The following is a 20,548-nucleotide window of genomic DNA, read 5'->3' as shown; positions in this document are numbered from 1 at the left end:
GGCTTTCGACAGAGTTCCACATAAGAGGTTGTTCTGGAAACTGGAAAATATTGGAGGAGTGACAGGTACGCTTCTAACATGGATGAAAAATTTTCTGACTGATAGAAAAATGAGGGCAGTGATCAGAGGCAATGTATCGGACTGGAGAAATGTCACAAGTGGAGTACCACAGGGTTCAGTTCTTGCACCAGTGATGTTTATTGTCTACATAAATGATCTACTAGTTGGTATACAGAATTATATGAACATGTTTTCTGATGATGCTAAGATAATTGGAAGGATAAGAAATTTAGATGATTGTCATGCCCTTCAAGAAGACCTGGACAAAATAAGTATATGGAGCACCACTTGGCAAATGGAATTTAATGTTAATAAATGTCATGTTATGGAATGTGGAATAGGAGAACATAGACCCCACACAACCTATATGTTATGTGAGAAATCTTTAAAGAATTCTGATAAAGAAAGAGATCTAGGGGTGGTTCTAGATAGAAAACTATCACCTGAGGACCACATAAAGAATATTGTGCAAGGAGCCTATGCTATGCTTTCTAACTTCAGAATTGCATTTAAATACATGGATGGCGATATACTAAAGAAATTGTTCATGACTTTTGTTAGGCCAAAGCTAGAATATGCAGCAGTTGTGTGGTGCCCATATCTCAAGAAGCACATCAACAAACTAGAAAAGGTGCAAAGACATGCTACTAAGTGGCTCCCAGAACTGAAGGGCAAGAGCTACAAGGAGAGGTTAGAGGCATTTAATATGGCAAAACTAGAAGACAGAAGAAAAAGAGGTGATATGATCACTACATACAAAATAGTAACAGAAATTGATAAAATCGATAGGGAAGATTTCCTGAGATCTGGAACTTCAAGAACAAGAGGTCATAGATTTAAACTAGCTAAACACAGATGCTGAAGAAATATAAGAAAATTCACTTTCGCAAACTGTGTGACAGACGGTTGGAACAAGTTAGATGAGAAGGTGGTGGAGGCCAAGACCGTTAGTAGTTTCAAAGCGTTATATGACAGAGTGCTGGGAAGACGGGAGCGTAGCATAGCTCTCATCCTGTAACTACACTTAGGTAATTACACACCCCCACCCATCCCAGGATGCAGCCCGTAGCAGCTGTCTAACTCCCAAATACCTATTTACTGCTAGGTAACTGGAGCATCAGGGTTAAGGAAACTCTGCCCATCTGTCTCCGCTGGGTGCGGGGATCGAACCCCGGACCCTAGGTCCACGAGTCTAGAGTGCTGTCCACTCAGCCACCCAGCCCCAATGGTTTGGGGCTGGGTGGAAACCATAACACATAACCTTGTGTTATGGTTTCTGGGCTTTATGAATGACTAAGAGGGGTAGAACAATGATTTTAGCCCATACTACACATCATCCATCCACCTCCCCACTTACAAACCTTGTATGCAATACAAACCCCCACCCCATACACATGCATTTGTGGGGTGGGTGTGTTGCAATTATACGTGCAGCTGTAACATGCACCCCACACACATACACAAACCACACATTCCATAAACACAAACCACATGTAGTTTTGTATAAAGAGATGTATGGCTTGTATGGGGGAGTAGTGTGTGGCATTTGTAGCATGTCGTGGAGTAGTGTATAGCATTTGTAGTGTGTGTGTGTGTGTGTGTGTGTTGGATGGTGTATAGCATGTGTAACTACCTAAGTGTACTGTAGTTACAGGATGAGAGCTACGCTTGTGCTGTCCCATCTTCCCGGTACTCTGTCATATAACGCTTTGAAACTACTGACGGTTTTGACCTCAACCACCTTCTCACTTAGCTTGTTCCAATTGTCAACCACTCGGTTTGCAAAAGAAAAGATTTTAATATTTTTTCGGCACCTTTGTTTCCTTAGCTTGAATCTGTGTCCTCTTGTTTGTGAAGTTGCTGGTTTCAGGACTTCCTCTTTGTCAATTTGGTCGATTCCTGTTAGTATTTTGTAAGTGGTGATTATATCACATCTTTTTCTTCTATCTTCTAGTTTTGGGATGTTTAATGCCTCTAGTCTCCCTCGTAACACTGTTTTTCAGTCCCAGAAGCCATTTTGTAGCATGCCGTTGCACCTTTTCCAGTTTATTTGTGTGCTTCTTGAGATTTGGGCACCATACAACTGCTGCATATTACAATTTTGGTCTCACAAAAGTCAAGAACAGTTTCTTTAGTATTTCGCAGTCCATATAATTAAAAGCAAGTCTGAAATTGGAAAGCGAAACATATGTTCCTTTAATAATAATACTTATTTAGGAAAAGTACATACATAGATGCAGAGTTACAAACAATTTTATTGATTTATAGAGCTAGTACATACAATACCTAAAGCCACTAGTACGCATAGCGTTTCGGGCAAGGTGAGGTAGGGAAAAACACTTAAACCAAAACTTAATAATAATTGAGCTTAAAGTATAAATTGTGTTGAGAGAAAAGACTAAAACTTAATAATAATTGAGCTTAAAGTATAAATTGCATTGAAATAAAAAAAAAATAAAAAAGGGGGGAACATGGTAGAAAATAGCCAATATACAAGTTGGTCAACAAACAGCATCGTTTAAAAATAGTAAGACATGGGTTGACATTTAGGGGTAAGGTAGGTTACATGGAGTTAATTAGATAGTACTTAGTTTTCATCTTAAACTGGTTGAGAAAGGTACAGCCTTTGACATGATTGGGAAGGTCATTCCACATTCTGGGTCCCTTGATTTGTAGAGCATTTCTAGTTTGATTAAGTCGTACTCTTGGAATATCAAATAGGTATTTGTTTCTGGTGTGGTGCCCATGGGTTCTGTTACAACCTTCTAAGAAGCTTTTAAGGTCAGGATTGACATTACAATTCAGAGTTTTAAATATATAAAGTACACATGAGAGGATGTGCAGTGACTTAATATCTAACATATTCAGAGATTTAAGTAAGGGTACCGAGTGCTGTCTGGGACCAGAGTTAGATATTATTCTAATAGCAGCTTTGTGTTGGGTAATTAGAGGACGTAAATGATTTTGGGTAGTAGAACCCCAAGCACAAATACCATAGTTGAGATAAGGATAGATGAGAGAGTAATAGAGCGTCACCAGGGCAGGGCGGGGTACATAATATCTGATCTTAGAAAGAATGCCAACAGTTTTAGAATTTTTTTTTTGCTATATTTTGAATGTGTCCCTGGAAATTCAGCTTGTTATCGATGAGGACACCAAGGAATTTACCATAAACTTTACTACTGATTTATATATTGTTTATTCTTAGATTAATTTCATTTGAGGATTTATTACCAAACAAAATATAAAAAGTTTTGTCAATGTTAAGGGTGAGTTTGTTAGCAGTTAGCCAAAGATGGACTTTATTTAGTTCAGTATTCACAGTGACATTTAGAGCAAGAGGGTCAGGACTGGAGAAAATGAAAGTTGTGTCATCCACAAATAAGATTGGTTTGAGGTGTTGAGAGGCATTTGGAAGATCATTAATGTAGATGAGAAAGAGGCGAGGGCCAAGTGTGCTGCCCTGTGGCTGCATTCACAATGTTCTTTGTGTTACTCTGGCGACAGTTTACTATCCAAACCATCCCTAAGTCTCGTTCTTTATTAGAATACTGTAATTCCGATCCACATAATTTGTAAGTTGTTCTTGGTCTATTTTCTCCACTTCCATATTCTATAACATGGCATTTATTCAAATTGAATTCCATTTGCCACTTGATGTTGCAAGCACTTATTTTAACTGGATCAACTTGAAGGGCATTACAATTGTCTGCATCTCCTGTCTTCCACAGTATCTTAGCAACATCCGCAGACATGGTCATATAAATCTGTATTCCTTCTGGTAGATTGTTTATGTAGACAATGAACATTATTGCCGCAAGAACTGAACCCTGTGGTACTCCACTAGTAATGCTCCACCGGTTAGAAACATTATTTCTAATTACTGCCCTCATCTGTCAGAAAATTTTCCATCCATGTCAGAAGTCATTCTGTCACCCCTCTAGCATGTTGCAGTTTCCAGAACAGCCTCTTGTGTGGGATTGTCAAAAGCCTCTTTTAGGTCCAGATAGACACAGTCAACCCAACCACCTCTTTCCTGTAGTGCATCTGTAGCTCTGTCATAAAAACTTAATATGTAGATTTGTTACACAGGATTTTCCTGTTGAAAACTATACTGTCTCCATTATTATGTCATTACTCACTAAGTGTTCAACCCATTTGGCTTTAACTATTATTTCTAGTGTTTTGACTACCATGCTTGTTAGTAAGAAAATCCATAGGAGCAGTGATGAGGGTTCGAACCTATGCAGTGAGTGTTCTCATGCACATACTCTAATGACTAGACAACGACACTGTATAAGGAAAGACCAACTAGACCATCTAGTGACATGTCTAATCGCTAGACAGTGTGTGTGGGAACTCTCTTTGGTTACTTTGTGAATACTTGTTAGTGATACGGGTCTATAATTTAAAGGTTCCTCTCAACTACCATTTTTATAGATTGGTACTATGTTTGCCTTTTTCCATGTATGTGTCTGCAAAGATTCCTTTGCATAAGGATGTCTGGAATATTAATTGGAGTGGAATGCTCAGCCCAGTTGCACATTTTTGCAGCACCCAAGGTGAAACTCCATCAGGTCCAACTGCTTTATTTCTTCCTATCCCCTGAGTAATTTTTCCACTTCGTCTTAAGATATCTCTATGTATTCTATGGCGTGCTCTGGAAGTGGTATTAGGTTTAGCTCTCTGAAATCATCATTTTGTTTGAACACTTTGGAACTGTTCATTAAGCATTCTACACATTTATTTGTCATTCTCAGTAGTCCTGTTACCCGTTCTCAATCACTGGATTATATTCTTTACATGCAGCTTGCTTTTAATGAATTTATAGAAAAGGCCTGGATTTGGTTTACATTTGTCTGCTATACCTTTCCCAAAGTTCTTTCTGTTTCTCTCCTCACTGCTGTGTAATTGTTTCTTGCTTGCTTGTAGTACTGGTATGCTTGTGGGTTTGTGGTCTCTAAATATTGTCTCTGTCTCTGTGGTCTCTGTTGCAGTCTCCGTGGTGTAGTGGTAAGGCACTCGCCTGGCGTTCCGCGAGCGCTATGTCATGGGTTCGTATCCTGGCCGGGGAGGATTTACTGGGCCCAATTCCTTAACTGTAGCCTCTGTTTAACGCAACAGTAAAATGTGTATCAAATGATGCAAAACGGTGGACGGATGTGGACGGTGGTGGAAAGGGTTACAGAGGCACATAATTGGTTCAGGAACTGAATCACATAGTTCATTTAGCTAAGCGAGTGACAATCTTTGAAGCTAGTTACACAATTGTTAATGTTTATATATATATATATATATATATATATATATATATATATATATATATATATATATATATATATATATATATATATATGCAAACAAGCCTGAATGGTCCCCAGGACTATATACAACTGAAAACTCACACCCCAGAAGTGACTCGAACCCATACTGCCAGGAGCAACGCAACTGGAATGTGCAGGGACGCCTTAATCCGCTTGACCATCACGACCGGACATAAGGAAGTGATAGCCAAAGCTATTTGAACCACTTCCCCGCCGGCACTCGGATGGTAATCTTGGGCATAGCATTTTATCAAATCACCTCATTCTTTGGGGCACACGTGAGGAACACAAATGCAAACAAGCCTGAATGGTCCCCAGGACTATATACAACTGAAAACTCACACCCCAGAAGTGACTCGAACCCATACTGCCAGGAGCAACGCAACTGGAATGTGCAGGGACGCCTTAATCCGCTTGACCATCACGACCGGACATAAGGAAGTGATAGCCAAAGCTATTTGAACCACTTCCCCGCCGGCACTCGGATGGTAATCTTGGGCATAGCATTTTATCAAATCACCTCATTCTTTGGGGCACACGTGAGGAACACAAATGCAAACAAGCCTGAATGGTCCCCAGGACTATATACAACTGAAAACTCACACCCCAGAAGTGACTCGAACCCATACTGCCAGGAGCAACGCAACTGGAATGTGCAGGGACGCCTTAATCCGCTTGACCATCACGACCGGACATAAGGAAGTGATAGCCAAAGCTATTTGAACCACTTCCCCGCCGGCACTCGGATGGTAATCTTGGGCATAGCATTTTATCAAATCACCTCATTCTTTGGGGCACACGTGAGGAACACAAATGCAAACAAGCCTGAATGGTCCCCAGGACTATATACAACTGAAAACTCACACCCCAGAAGTGACTCGAACCCATACTGCCAGGAGCAACGCAACTGGAATGTGCAGGGACGCCTTAATCCGCTTGACCATCACGACCGGACATAAGGAAGTGATAGCCAAAGCTATTTGAACCACTTCCCCGCCGGCACTCGGATGGTAATCTTGGGCATAGCATTTTATCAAATCACCTCATTCTTTGGGGCACACGTGAGGAACACAAATGCAAACAAGCCTGAATGGTCCCCAGGACTATATACAACTGAAAACTCACACCCCAGAAGTGACTCGAACCCATACTGCCAGGAGCAACGCAACTGGAATGTGCAGGGACGCCTTAATCCGCTTGACCATCACGACCGGACATAAGGAAGTGATAGCCAAAGCTATTTGAACCACTTCCCCGCCGGCACTCGGATGGTAATCTTGGTGATTAAGCCCCAAAGAATGAGGTGATTTGATAAAATGCTATGCCCAAGATTACCATCCGAGTGCCGGCGGGGAAGTGGTTCAAATAGCTTTGGCTATCACTTCCTTATGTCCGGTCGTGATGGTCAAGCGGATTAAGGCGTCCCTGCACATTCCAGTTGCGTTGCTCCTGGCAGTATGGGTTCGAGTCACTTCTGGGGTGTGAGTTTTCAGTTGTATATAGTCCTGGGGACCATTCAGGCTTGTTTGCATTTGTGTTCCTCACGTGTGCCCCAAAGAATGAGGTGATTTGATAAAATGCTATGCCCAAGATTACCATCCGAGTGCCGGCGGGGAAGTGGTTCAAATAGCTTTGGCTATCACTTCCTTATGTCCGGTCGTGATGGTCAAGCGGATTAAGGCGTCCCTGCACATTCCAGTTGCGTTGCTCCTGGCAGTATGGGTTCGAGTCACTTCTGGGGTGTGAGTTTTCAGTTGTATATAGTCCTGGGGACCATTCAGGCTTGTTTGCATTTGTGTTCCTCACGTGTGCCCCAAAGAATGAGGTGATTTGATAAAATGCTATGCCCAAGATTACCATCCGAGTGCCGGCGGGGAAGTGGTTCAAATAGCTTTGGCTATCACTTCCTTATGTCCGGTCGTGATGGTCAAGCGGATTAAGGCGTCCCTGCACATTCCAGTTGCGTTGCTCCTGGCAGTATGGGTTCAAGTCACTTCTGGGGTGTGAGTTTTCAGTTGTATATAGTCCTGGGGACCATTCAGGCTTGTTTGCATTTGTGTTCCTCACGTGTGCCCCAAAGAATGAGGTGATTTGATAAAATGCTATGCCCAAGATTACCATCCGAGTGCCGGCGGGGAAGTGGTTCAAATAGCTTTGGCTATCACTTCCTTATGTCCGGTCGTGATGGTCAAGCGGATTAAGGCGTCCCTGCACATTCCAGTTGCGTTGCTCCTGGCAGTATGGGTTCGAGTCACTTCTGGGGTGTGAGTTTTCAGTTGTATATAGTCCTGGGGACCATTCAGGCTTGTTTGCATTTGTGTTCCTCACGTGTGCCCCAAAGAATGAGGTGATTTGATAAAATGCTATGCCCAAGATTACCATCCGAGTGCCGGCGGGGAAGTGGTTCAAATAGCTTTGGCTATCACTTCCTTATGTCCGGTCGTGATGGTCAAGCGGATTAAGGCGTCCCTGCACATTCCAGTTGCGTTGCTCCTGGCAGTATGGGTTCGAGTCACTTCTGGGGTGTGAGTTTTCAGTTATATATATATATATATATATATATATATATATATATATATATATATATATATATATATATATATATATATATATTCATATATATATATATATATATATATATATATATATATATATATATATATATATATATATATATATACATACATACATACATACATACACAGTATATAAAAGTTTGTGAGGGTACCACCTCTGGTGCCAATGTGGGGACCCATAGCCTCAGAGAAGAAAATAAAAAGTATTCAGAGGAGAACCTGTGGTTTCTCACTGAACACTAATATTATCTTCTCCCACCACCCCCATTCTTTTGTATGTACACACATATATTTACTTTATTTGAACTCTGTTACAAAAAAGGAGCTACATATGGGTTACAAAGACGGTTATCATAGGTTGTCGAGTTCCTCCAGCTCCTCAGATGGCGGGCAGGAACCCTGGATGCAGTGCGCATTTCCCCTCTGTATCGCCACACTGAGGCGCTGGAAAAGAAAGCTTGCAGCTCTTGGGTCCCTCGTTGTTTCAATGAGCCTAGAACCCAGTTCCTTCAAAAAACTGGTAGCACTTTTACCCCAGGCGCCGAGTGTCTCAGAAGCAATGGGGGACAAAATTGTAGTGGTGATCCAGTTCTCTATACTTACGGGATTTGGCTGCTTCCCTGTGGGTGGCAGCGCCACCTGGTTGTGCAACACTGAGGTTAATGTAGGTGTTAGCCAGGGTTGATACGCACGTGTAGTCCCATACCAACTGCTTGCCATTCTTCCAGGGGTTCACTGTGATACCATCCGGGCGACCAATAAGAGCATCAGAGTTACGGGGCGTTAGGTAACGGGGCTCTCTTTCAGCTGGGCATCCAGCTGTGGTGAGGCTCCTCTTGATGATGTCGTTAACTTCACTGTGCCTCGAGTGCCATCCCCCTGTGCTTTGGCAGAGTAGGCCATGGTGGCTGTACCTGTCAGCTACCACCTCGCCACAAATACACCTATATCTGGTGTGGATTGGGGCAGCAATGCGGAGGGCCACAGCAATTCGGAGGGTGTGTGGTGTGAGACGCGTGCCAGTTGCCGACATTGGGGTTGCTAACAGGAAATCCCCTGCATGTGGTGCTGCTACTGCTGTGAGGCGAGCAATGTCGTGTTGTGTTGTTGCAGCACCCAGGCACTCTGCAGCAACTTGGTCTACAATGGGGCCATCCCAGCTGGATTGTTTGTGGGCTTTTGGGGATGGTGGTTGAGGTGATTGGCCTGCACGAGAGGCCCACTCTGTGGCACAGCGTGTAAAATTGGGATCATGTACACCTGCCAACTGATGTAGGTGGGCAGGTAGAATTTCCTTCACAAGGTCGTCGGATGCTGATAAGGAGGACAGGAAGGCTGGAACAGCGATTTGCGTTACTGTTCGAACTCCGAGGCCCCCAAGTCTTACGGGAAGAGAGGCTTGTTTCCACTGTAGGTCATCAAGAGAGAGGTTAAGGGCTTTTTCTAGCATTGATTTCAGTAACCGGTCATACTCACTTAGTTTTTGGCTACTGTAAGATGGTGAACACCTCAGAAAGTAGGTTAACCTGGGGAGGGACAGACATCTGGTGATGAGGTAGAGTGCATCATGAGCATCAATATCCTCACTCCTCCCATCCATCCTCTTAAGGTCGGCGATTTTCTTATCAAGGACCTCATCGATGGCTTTCAACCCCAGGGGAGTTCCTAGGAGTGTGCTGTCTTCAGGTTTAGTTTTATGGATATTTGGCAGAAGACCCTCTATTCTCTCTACGATGCCCTGGTTGGAACATATTATTTCACATTTAGAAGGGTTCAGGGTGAGGCCTAAAACTGCACCCTGCTCCTGGATTTTTCTGATGTCCTCCAGGATTGAGTCTTGGGAACCAGCTAGAGTACCATCATCCAAGAACCAGATGTTAAGCTCGCTGGACAGGACCTCTGTGACTTGTTTGATGACTAAGCAGAAAAGGAGAGGAGCAAGGGGGTCACCCTGTTGGACGCCTTCTCGCGAGTCAATTTCATGTTCGCCAAAAAGTAGCTTAAGATCCACACTGTAGCATGAATGTACAAAAGGGTAGAGGGAAGGGAAATGACTATGAACCGCACGGAGTACAGCATCCCTCCGCACCAAATTGAAGGCATTTTTGAAATCTAGCTTGATAAGGGCCTTTTCGTCTGTGATGTTGGCGATGAAGGCTCGAGCTGCATGGGCTGCCGCCTCACACCCTTGTGGAATGCCAAACCCGAGCTGTTTTGGCTTCAGCATGTTGGCCGCTGCATCACTAACTGTTCTTGCAGCTGCCTTTGCGACGAGACGCCGGAGAGAATTGCCGACAGCTATTGGCCTGATCCCTCCATCCTTTTTCTTTAGAGCACAGAGAGATGCCCAAAAAAAGATAGGTCTTATGGACGCTGGTATGTTGCCAGCTAGACATGTGTTGGTGAATCTGGTTAGTTCCACCAAGAGGTTCTTTGCAATGTCACCCAGTGCAGGGTTGAGCATTTGCTTGAGGTGGTTGGGTTTTAATCCTGTGAACCCACCTGCTGATCCTGTAGGGAAGGACATGGCTGCTTTATGGACCACAGATTCAGCCACCCAGAGAGGTTCTGCTCCGGTAGCCCCCACTTGTACAATGTCGTCCTCACGCGGAGCCCTGGGTGGGTGTTTCTCCCTTAGGGCTTGAGCTGTTGCGGCATCTCTGTCGGCAATTGAGTCCTCACTGGTGATGACTCGTAATGCGCCAATAGTGTTTCCTTCTTCTATTTTCTTGGTGACTGATGTTCTGATTTTTGATGTCTCAGATATGCCACTGTTGCTCTTCCTGCCGTGGGTGTTTCTTGCGCGAGTGGGAAGGCGCACCTGGTTGTCCTCCCTGGGAAAATCATTTATAGCTTTGATGACTGAGGCAGCTAAGGTTTTGTCTCTCCTTGCAGGGGTGGCTAGACATATGTTGCCAAACATTAGGAGGTTGTGCCATGCTTGGGTCGTTCCAGGAGAGTCGTTGACCTTTCTCAGGAGGGCAGATAATTTGGCTGCTGCATGGGGGCGGGCTGCTCTAGGGATTTGTTGCAAGGTTCTGGCCGATGTTGCTTTGATAGCTTCTAATAAATTTTCTGTGGGAATGAAGGTCTGGGAGGTGTTTTGCCTTACGGGCGGTGTGGGCTGTTGATTGGTGTTCTCCCTGGGAGGGCGCTCAGAACCCAAACACCTGACTCCGTTGTTGGAATGAATGTGCACATTATCGTCCCTCAACCGGATATAGCATACCCTGTCACACGTCTGACATCTACCGTGTCTATCCCTGCTTGATGGCTCATCTTGGCTTGGAGAAGCCTGGCTATCTGTTGAGAGCTGTGACATGGGCGGGCGCTGGGCGGGCGCTGGGCGGGCGCTGGGCGGGAGGGTGGACGGCGGGTGGAGACTGGAGGGTGGGCGACGGTTGGAGGCTGGGGGGATGATCAGCTGGCCGTGGCACTTACTACTCAGATGAGTGGTAATACATATACCACCTCTATACAAAGTGTGGGTATACACCCACTACACAATATGTGGGTATACATTGGGTGGGTGGGTGGCGTAGACACACATGGGAGCCTCCCGGCTTCTATGGGCGGGTGGCAAGGTGGCCTCGTGGGTGGGGAGGCGACGTGGTGGGGTGGTTAGGAGAGGGAGAGCAGGTACTTCCCGGCCTGGGCGCTGGGTGGGGGCGGGGGTCAGGGCGACACTAACACTGGTATAATTCCCCCGTATATCACTGCACAATAATGAATGAATCACACACTTGTAATCTGACTCACTGCACGTGTGATGTACTAACAATACGATAGATATGTTGCGCCAATTATCGCTGACAACGTGTGTGTGTGTGTGTGTGTGTGTGTGTGTGTGTGTGTGTGTGTGTGTGTGTGTGTGTGTGTGTGTGTGTGTGTGTGTGTGTGTGTGTGTGTGTGTGTATATATATATATATATATATATATATATATATATATATATATATATATATATATATATATATATATATATATATATATATATATATATATATATATAATTAATTTATATTTTGACCCATTTTCTTGTCTTTTTCTTTCTCTAATTCTCTAGTACAGTACAATGAAAGAAAGTAATTTGATTATGGGAGTTAAGAAAGAACAGTGGTAGTACACTGTGCCAAGCCCTGACATATGTTAATGAAATTTGGGTATAGAAAGGGGCAGAGTGCTATCTAGCAGAAGAGCTTTTAATAAATTTTCCAACTTCACAGAGAATACAACTGTTATATAGACCAACACTACGGCAACGCACCAGTGGGAATGGTAGTTTCCTTTCTGTCACAGAAGAGTCAGACCTAGATGGCTTAGCAGGTCTTAGAGATGGACAAGATGAAACAGGAACAGTACCTGCTCCTCGACCATACAGTGACCCACCTCCAAAGTACACACCGCCTCCCTCATACTCCACGGCTACTGGAGTCAGGTTAGCTCTAGTAATAGTAGTAATAATAATAATAATAAATAAAATACGTAAAAGATTGTGAAGGTAAACTGGTACATATAAGATTGTAACAAAATGTAGCTTCATAATTATGGTTTCATTACAGATTTGCAAAACTCCTGAATCAAAGTTTCCGTCAGAGTATGAGACGCCTTCGTTACACATTGCGTAATGGCTCAGAAGATAGTACACACAGGGATGCAGATGGGACTCCACAAGAAGTTGAATGTGGGCAGCCCAGCACAACAGCTAGGGAAGCCACCCCATACATCCCTCCACCAGATTATGTAACTGTTATCACAGAATGTAGCAGAGAAAGAAGTCACAGCTCTACATCTAATGAAGCACCTCCTCGGTACTCTACTTTAGATCCGTTAAGAAGACAAGAAGCACTGGCAGCTTTGGCTAATGCTGCGTCTTCTAGTATGTGTATTAAAACTGATGATGAGACTGAACTACCTTTACCCACAGCTCCATCATTACACAGAAACAATAGCTTACGTAGATCAGGGCTCAGACGCAGCATAGCCTCAGGTGTGAGGCGAAGTGCTCGACGTCTTGCAGCAACACTTGGTGTTGGGAGTGGTGAAGATGGGGCTACATTAGTAGGTAGTGAAGCCTCAGTTAATGAAGATAATCAGTCAGTAAGAGAAGTTGAACCTTCACATCCATATGCATATACTAATTTTGAGCTGGTCTCCCACTCGCATGCGTGAGGTTGCTTAGGTCTGATGTTCCAGTGAAAGAGTAGGCATTAATATTTATAGTTAAAAATTTATCTACGTTAATGTTGATTGTTTTGTTGATAGATTTAAAAAAAAAATATTCTATCACTTCTTATTTTAGCATAACCAGAAATATATTATTAGTGCAATAAAGTCAAATTAATTATTATAATTACTACCAGCATGAAAGCAACTCCTTTTTAATGTTAAAAGGATTTAATATTTACACAACAATTGTAAATAAGACTAATACATTCTACAGACACCAGAAAATCAATAATGTACAATTCTCCACTTTAATTAATGTTTACCGAGTTTAAGTACTGTGCTCAAATTTGTATATAGTTTTTATTTCACTGAAGGAAAACATAGCATTTCATTATGTACCAAAATAACATAACTGGTGGCTTACAAAAAGATCATAGGTTTTTTAAGAAAGTAATTTTTCTATAAATTATGCTTAATATTAACTTTGTGTTTGTTTCCCATTTACATATAAAATATCAGTATTCTGCATATTCAAAATTTGTTACTGAACTTCATACTCACATTTTTCATTGTAATACATGGCATATATGCCTGAATATATTATTTTCTGTAGTGATTACAGTTGTAAAGCTTTTTAAACATTTCAGACCAAGACCAGTTTGTATGAGGATTATTCAACAAATGCTTTAATAATAATGTATAATTTCAGCATTATTACTAATATTCAGATACAGAATCTAGCCACTTTGATGTATAACTTGTACACTTCACGATCCAATCCTGTAGCTTTTGGTTTAAGTACTGTCAAGTTTTTCACTGAACAACATTAAGTTTTCATTCAAATAATTCTGAACACTTTTATATTACTTGTTTAATCTTTAATTATTTTTTTTTAAATCCTATTTTATGTAATGCATGTGGAACTTAAGATTGGTAAAATTGTAACCATTGGATACATTTGCTATAAAATGTGCCAAATGTGAATCCTTATTTGATGGCAAATTTGCAGTGATGCACAAAAGGTCACATTGAATAATTTACACTTTGAACATGATTTTATGTAAAGTTTACTGTACATATAAAATGGTCACAATAGATACCTGTCCTTTCTCAAGGTTTCACTTTCTGCTCAAAGTAGGATAAAAAATTAAATACCAGGAAGTTTAAATATCTCACTAATGCATGGTGCTCTCTAATGTGTGAGGTGCTCTTAGATCTACTTCATAATTTATCAAGGAAATGGCAGCTTAATGATACAAACAAATTTTCCATATCTGGTGCATAGTATAAACGATTTAAACTTACCTTTATTTACAGCTTTTCCTAGATTAAATGACCTAAGATAATGTTATACAGTCTACTAGACACCTAGTAGCTGCAAGGATACAACCTAAGAAAGGGTGTATTTATCCAATGCAAGCATTGTCAGTATGGCTATATAACACTGGCCTGTTTCATGGGCAGGGCTTGTCACTGCTGACTACCAGAGAAACCTGTATACTTTAGCAGCTATTCACACTGCAACTGCCGAAAGCAAAACAAATTGTATCAACTCATTCTTGAAATTTTTTTGTATTTATCAGGTAGGTATTTGCTCATAAGGAATATGACATGTTTTTCCATTACAGTATTAAAAAAACTAATTTACAAAGTTTAAAAAATACAAAATTACGGCTTTATTTTCAATATTTTTACAATATAATAGAATTCCCAACGTAATCAGAACAATCGTGAATATTGTTTAAACCAGGTAGTAAGCATTGAAAAGAATATGCAAAAGTAATCATGCTTTACTCATGTTGACAAGCATTTTTCATGGTTAATTTGATGAGAGAAAACAAATATATTAAATAAAAAACTAGCAGTTTTCAATACCTCTTATTTAAAATTAAACAGGAACTGCAACAGGAATCACAGAAGTCCAGGTAAAACAGAGATTATCTCATAAATCCAGCCCACTGCCTGTGATACACATTTGAAAAATTACATTCCTCTACAGATTGTGATTTCCTATAAAGAATATTTTAGATATAAAAATTAACAATTTAAAAAAAAATCCATAAAATAATTTCTTATTTGCCTCAACTAAGATTTCTGCACTGCAGTGTTTTTGTTTTTGTTCCTGTTAATGCTTCTTTGTGATTAAAATCACTGTAAATAGGATTCACTGGTTATGTATTGTCAAATGCCATTACATATATAATGAAATATATTCATCTGATAAGCTGTTTCCAGTCTTCCAACTTTTAAACTCTCGCGTTCAAAATATTAAAGGAAGATACACAAGTTGCTGATAAAGTTGGCAGATGACTCCATGAAATATGCATGCAGGATGGCCATTCAAAAACTATGTGCATGCCAGAGATGTAAATACATTGGTATAAAGCAAGCAGATAAGAATTGTGTACACCGAGCCTTAACATGGTCTAATAAGGCCGACCTCAAATAGGTGTTATGTAATATAAATTTTCCATTTTAAGTGTCCCACGCCGTCCAGTAATTGTGTGTACTGTATTTATTTATTAATAAAACTGGTCAAGACAAACTGTAGTTTTCAGACCCACTCACACATTGCGCATTGTATTGTATCCTTACATACAACACTAGATTACTGGATAATAATTAGCAGAAGGCATAGGCCAAAATCCAACAGTAAATTGAAAACTTATTTTTGTGACATGGAACCAAGCATAATAAAACCAATAAATTATTTATTATTTTCATCTATATGCATAAGAAAACCAGTGAACACATTACAAATTTAATAAATTGTATTTACAGTATAATAAAGTTCAGTAATTACATTCAATGCAAAAAAAAAAAAAAGTCTGAAATGAAGTTTATAGTAATGAATGTTCCCTTATAAATAACCTCAATTTATATATGTATATAGTGCATATATATATATATATATATGTCGTACCTAATAGCCAGAACGCACTTCTCAGCCTAATATGCAAGGCCCGTTTTGCCTAATAAGCCAAGTTTTCCTGAATTAATATTATTTCTCTAATTTTTTTCTTATGAAATGATAAAGCTACCCATTTCATTATGTTTGAGGTCAATTTTTTTTATTGGAGTTAAAATTAACGTAGATATATGACCGAACCTAACCAACCCTACCTAACCTAACCAATCTTTATAGGTTAGGTTAGGTTAGGTAGCCGAAAAAGTTAGGTTAGGTTAGGTTAGGTAGCCGAAAAACAATTAATTCATGAAAACTTGGCTTATTAGGCAAATCGGGCCTTGCATAGTAGGCTGAGAAGTGCATTCTGGCTACTAGGTACGACATATATATATATATATATATATATATATATAATTACACACACACATTTATATAAAAGCATTTCATCAGTTCTAAAACCCTGTGGATTCCAGCTTACTCCTCTCCTTCTTGGTTATTCCTGTTCTTCGGTATTCAGTTCTTTCTTCTAGATATAATTTTTTGCAGTGCTCCTGGGGAAGTAAAAAGGATGAGATGGGAGGAAACACGCTACACAATGGACTTTGTAATACAACAAATACATTTAAATTAGTATACTGTACAAAGTTGGCCTTCACCACTTCCTCTTCTAAATAAACTCTTAACCACTTAACTGCGCCAGCCGAGTATTCTCGATCGGCGGGAAACTGCGCCGAGAAAACTCTGATTTTTCTGTACCCATTCTAAATATGTGCGAGGATGGTTGTGTACGAAATGGACTCTTAAGACCTCCAGTGAGAGGCGCCATCTTGGAAAAAAATCCCAGAATGCCCTAGGGCTGCTGGCTGGGTTAGTACTGAATGAGCAACCATGGGTGGCGCACGCGTCTCTGGCTCCCAAACACCTGTCCGATGCGGTGTTGAAAGATAACGCTCTGTCGATGAAATTCAAACATTGTTTGAAGAACATAAGGGTCGTAATATTGGTGAAGCTAGGCGCAATAAGGACCTAACACAAAGGTCAGATGCAAGTGATACAGCACCTATGAGGACGATACGTATCCAGTTGTAGCTCTGAGCATCACCCTTGCAATCCTACGCTATCTCCAATTTATTTAGACGATACACAGATGAATCGTTTTCTGCGTTCAGTGATAATGCATCTGATACAAGTAGCATAGATGAACAGTGTTAGTGGCTTCCATGGTGGTGTTGTCCATAGATATTTTCAAGAATACCTGAATCTCTTCCTGACTGACGGACACTCTTTGAGGCAAGCTGAATCTCTTCCTGTGTGGGATCATACAAAGTGATCTCTTCAAGACTACCTTACAAATTGATCTTTTCCTATAATCTTTTCAATACTACCTTATGCTTTACAAGCTTGGCTACATACAACCTACAAGTACTAAGGGTGTACATGTACAAGGGTGTACATGAGTGCGTTACTTGCAAGCACACAGAATGAAGAAACAGGAAGCAAAAATTTATCTGTACCTGGTGCAACAAGAGCGAAGTCGCGCTGTGCACCACGGACTACTTCGTTGATTATTACTCACTTCCAAAGTACTGTGTAATATAGTGTGTTACTGTGTAAATAGTGTGTGAAACTGTACATATTGTAATTTTAGTGAATTTTTAACAAGTAATGTTGCAACAAACATTTATTGTGGACACATTACTGACACATGTATCACAGTTCCATGAAACATTACGAACGTTCTACTGTTGCTAGCTAGCCACTTGCTAGCCAAGCTAGCAAGTGGCCTGTGCATTATTTTTTTGACATTTCATATGAGGTTTAAATTTAGTTCTGCAGCTTATATAATAAATTTTATTTTTTAAATAGTTGCAATTATTTTTATAATTATTTTATAATTATTGGCTTTGATGATAATGAAAAATTAATATTCAAACATTAGCAAAAACATTTATAGAATGACGTACTGTAGATCTAAACACTGGTATCATATTCTTTGTATTTCAGCAGCTTTAAATAAAACAATCAAAACAAATTGCAAGTTTACAAATGCACAAGAAAATATTTCAAGAGAGTAGACTAACCTTAAATTCCTCATCATGGTACCACTTGGTGAGACAATCCCAAAGGGCAGTGTTCTGTGGTCGACACTTAAGCACCATCAAGTAGCTCGAGTCCTTGCAGCACTTTGTAAATTCTGTTGGTAATAATAAATTTAAATATAGCAGACTATCTTTGTTGGAATGAATAATTTTACTGAATACTTGTAATAATCAATGTAAGGTAACCAAACCACTTAACATCTTTGCAATAAATATTAAAAGGTGTAGAGATATTTTTATTAAAACCAATCGGCATTATTTGGATAACCTGAATCTTCAACTAATCCAAATGAATTCATGTTTGAGTTTTGGACATTTTTTAATCTTTTAGCCCAAAAGAGAATTTGTGTTAATGGGAGGTAGGGAATGTATGTATGGAAGACAAATCAAGTTACTGCAAATTCTGTTTGGTGAGAAACCTGAAATTATTGGAGTTCAAGTACTGTACTTCACTGTTCAAGTCTAATAGAATTTTGGGTTACTGAATTTTGTTGTCATGTTACTGAATGAAATGTACCGACCTATGTTTATAACACAAATTTAATTAAAACAAGGCTTTGTTACTATATTTTTTCTTCATATTTGGCTTCTTGCAGTTTTCTTTTATATTTACTAACTTTTTCTTATTTATACCCCCTTTTTCTATTACTGTATTCTTCCTTCCCTTACTTCTAACCCTTCCTTTACTTTACCTGTTCTCTTTTTTTCTTTATTTTTACATTTTTACTTATTATTTCCTTTCATCTTATATTTATCTTCCATCTTATTATCTTCATCTTTCACTCATTTCACCTTTCATCTCACCTCTTCCCTTATTTTGGGTATCTCTTCAACTCTCTTTCCATGACACAGCTTGATAATGACAACTTGGTTCAGTCCAGAATGGACCAAAATGTCAATTTTTAATTTTTTGATGTATGTTTTGGACATCAACAAACCCAGAGTTCAATGTAATAAAATGCCTCTTTCTGGAGGAGCCCCCGATGGCACCCTGAAGCTATCTCGCTGAGATTGCTCCAAACTCAAAGGTCACATCAGCTGTGGAAGTTCAGTTTGGTCTACTGGGGACCAGAGCCAGTACCTGGCTCTTGTCCCCTCACAAAGGTGCAGAGAGCAAGTGACACTCTGCCACCCCAAAGCCTCCAGAAAGTCAGCAAAGCTTTACAGACAACTGGAGTTTCACAGAAAATGAAACCTTGAAACTACCAAACAACTCTACAAATGATTCATACATAATAAGGGATTTAAAGATCCCCTTCAAATCCAGGGATCCCATCACATTGGTTGTACTATTCAAATCACTTGTGCTGTCCTGTCTTGAGTACTGCGTGATACTCACTTCCCCTCTTTCAGAGCAGGAGAGGTTGCTGAAATAGAGGAATACAGAGAACATATACAGCATACACAGACACGATAAAGCACCAAAACTATTGGGATCGTCTTAAATCTCTACAAATGTACTCACTAGAAAGGAGACAAGAGAGATATCAAATAATATACACACATGGAAAATACTGGAGGGCCAGGTCCCAAATCTACACAGTAAAATAACAGCATACTGGAGTGAACGATATGGAAGAAAGTGTAAAATGGAACCAGTGACAAGCAAGGGAGGGGGGGGCATAGGCACAATCAGAGAACACTGTGTAAACATCAGAGGTCCACGGTTGTTTAACATCCTCCCAGTGAGTATAAGAAATATTGCCAGAACAACCATAATAACTTCAAGAGAAAACTAGACAGTTTTCTTCAAGAATTGCCGGACCAACCGGGCTTACTTTGCGATGATTTCAGGGCTCAATGTCCCCACGGCCTGGTCCCTGGTTAGTGGTCCCAGGCCTCCGACCACCCACCAGGGCTGTGGTGCATATGTGGGCATGCAGGCTGTTCCAAGCAACAGCCTGTTGGACCAAGCTCTCACAAGTCAAGCCTGGCCTCGGGCTAGGCTTGGGGAGTAGAATAACTCCCAGAACCCCATCCATTTATAATGTAGGTACTGTACAAGGGATTCACTCAAACTAGCTCGAAACTCATTATTATCAATTACCACCACCAGGTGGCCCGGCCCCAACCCTCGGCCAACTCCTCCTCTCAGTTCTGGAGCCGATGAATAACCCAACGAAAACAGAAGAACCTGGGGGGAGGAGAGAATCAGGGAGTCACTGGGGGCTCCCCTCCAGAAAGAGGCATTTCATTACATTAAATGATGCATTTTTGGTGGGAGCCTCCCCCAAGTGTTAGGAAGGGAGGCTCCTTCCAGGCAACCTTGGTCTTCATATGGCCTGGTTAGAGTAAGATGCCTCCAAAGGAAAGAATTATGAACAGATGATCACTTTCAAGATATAGTCTTACCCACATCTGTGCTATCACGAAGATGGGATGCAAGCACATCAAGAAAAAACCAGCGTTGAA

At 40.7% G+C, this 20,548-nt stretch overlaps 2 protein-coding genes across 2 annotated transcripts in view; one reads left to right on the top strand and one right to left on the bottom strand.

The window, feature by feature from the left end:
• Positions 1 to 15,674, top strand: part of bdg (sodium-dependent transporter bedraggled) — a 237,130-nt gene extending 221,456 nt beyond the window's left edge. Inside the window, exons 17-18 of the mRNA XM_069321555.1 lie at positions 12,187 to 12,398; positions 12,523 to 15,674. Coding sequence (XP_069177656.1) covers positions 12,187 to 12,398; positions 12,523 to 13,132 — 822 coding nt within the window. The 3' untranslated portion in view covers positions 13,133 to 15,674. The remainder of the gene's footprint in view (positions 1 to 12,186; positions 12,399 to 12,522) is intronic.
• Positions 15,675 to 15,877: 203 nt separating this feature from the next.
• The window catches only part of LOC138362984 (COX assembly mitochondrial protein homolog), a 39,586-nt gene continuing 34,915 nt past the window's right edge, over positions 15,878 to 20,548 (bottom strand). The window contains exons 3-4 of the mRNA XM_069321556.1: positions 18,119 to 18,231; positions 15,878 to 16,588 (exon numbers count right to left, since the gene is read on the bottom strand). Of these exons, the coding sequence (XP_069177657.1) occupies positions 16,490 to 16,588; positions 18,119 to 18,231 (212 nt within the window). The 3' untranslated portion in view covers positions 15,878 to 16,489. The remainder of the gene's footprint in view (positions 16,589 to 18,118; positions 18,232 to 20,548) is intronic.

Source organism: Procambarus clarkii, chromosome 10 (assembly GCF_040958095.1).
Source record: "Procambarus clarkii isolate CNS0578487 chromosome 10, FALCON_Pclarkii_2.0, whole genome shotgun sequence".
Taxonomy (NCBI): domain Eukaryota; kingdom Metazoa; phylum Arthropoda; class Malacostraca; order Decapoda; family Cambaridae; genus Procambarus; species Procambarus clarkii.
The sequence above is the reverse complement of the archived record's forward strand: the minus strand, read 5'-3'. Positions and strand labels throughout refer to the sequence as shown.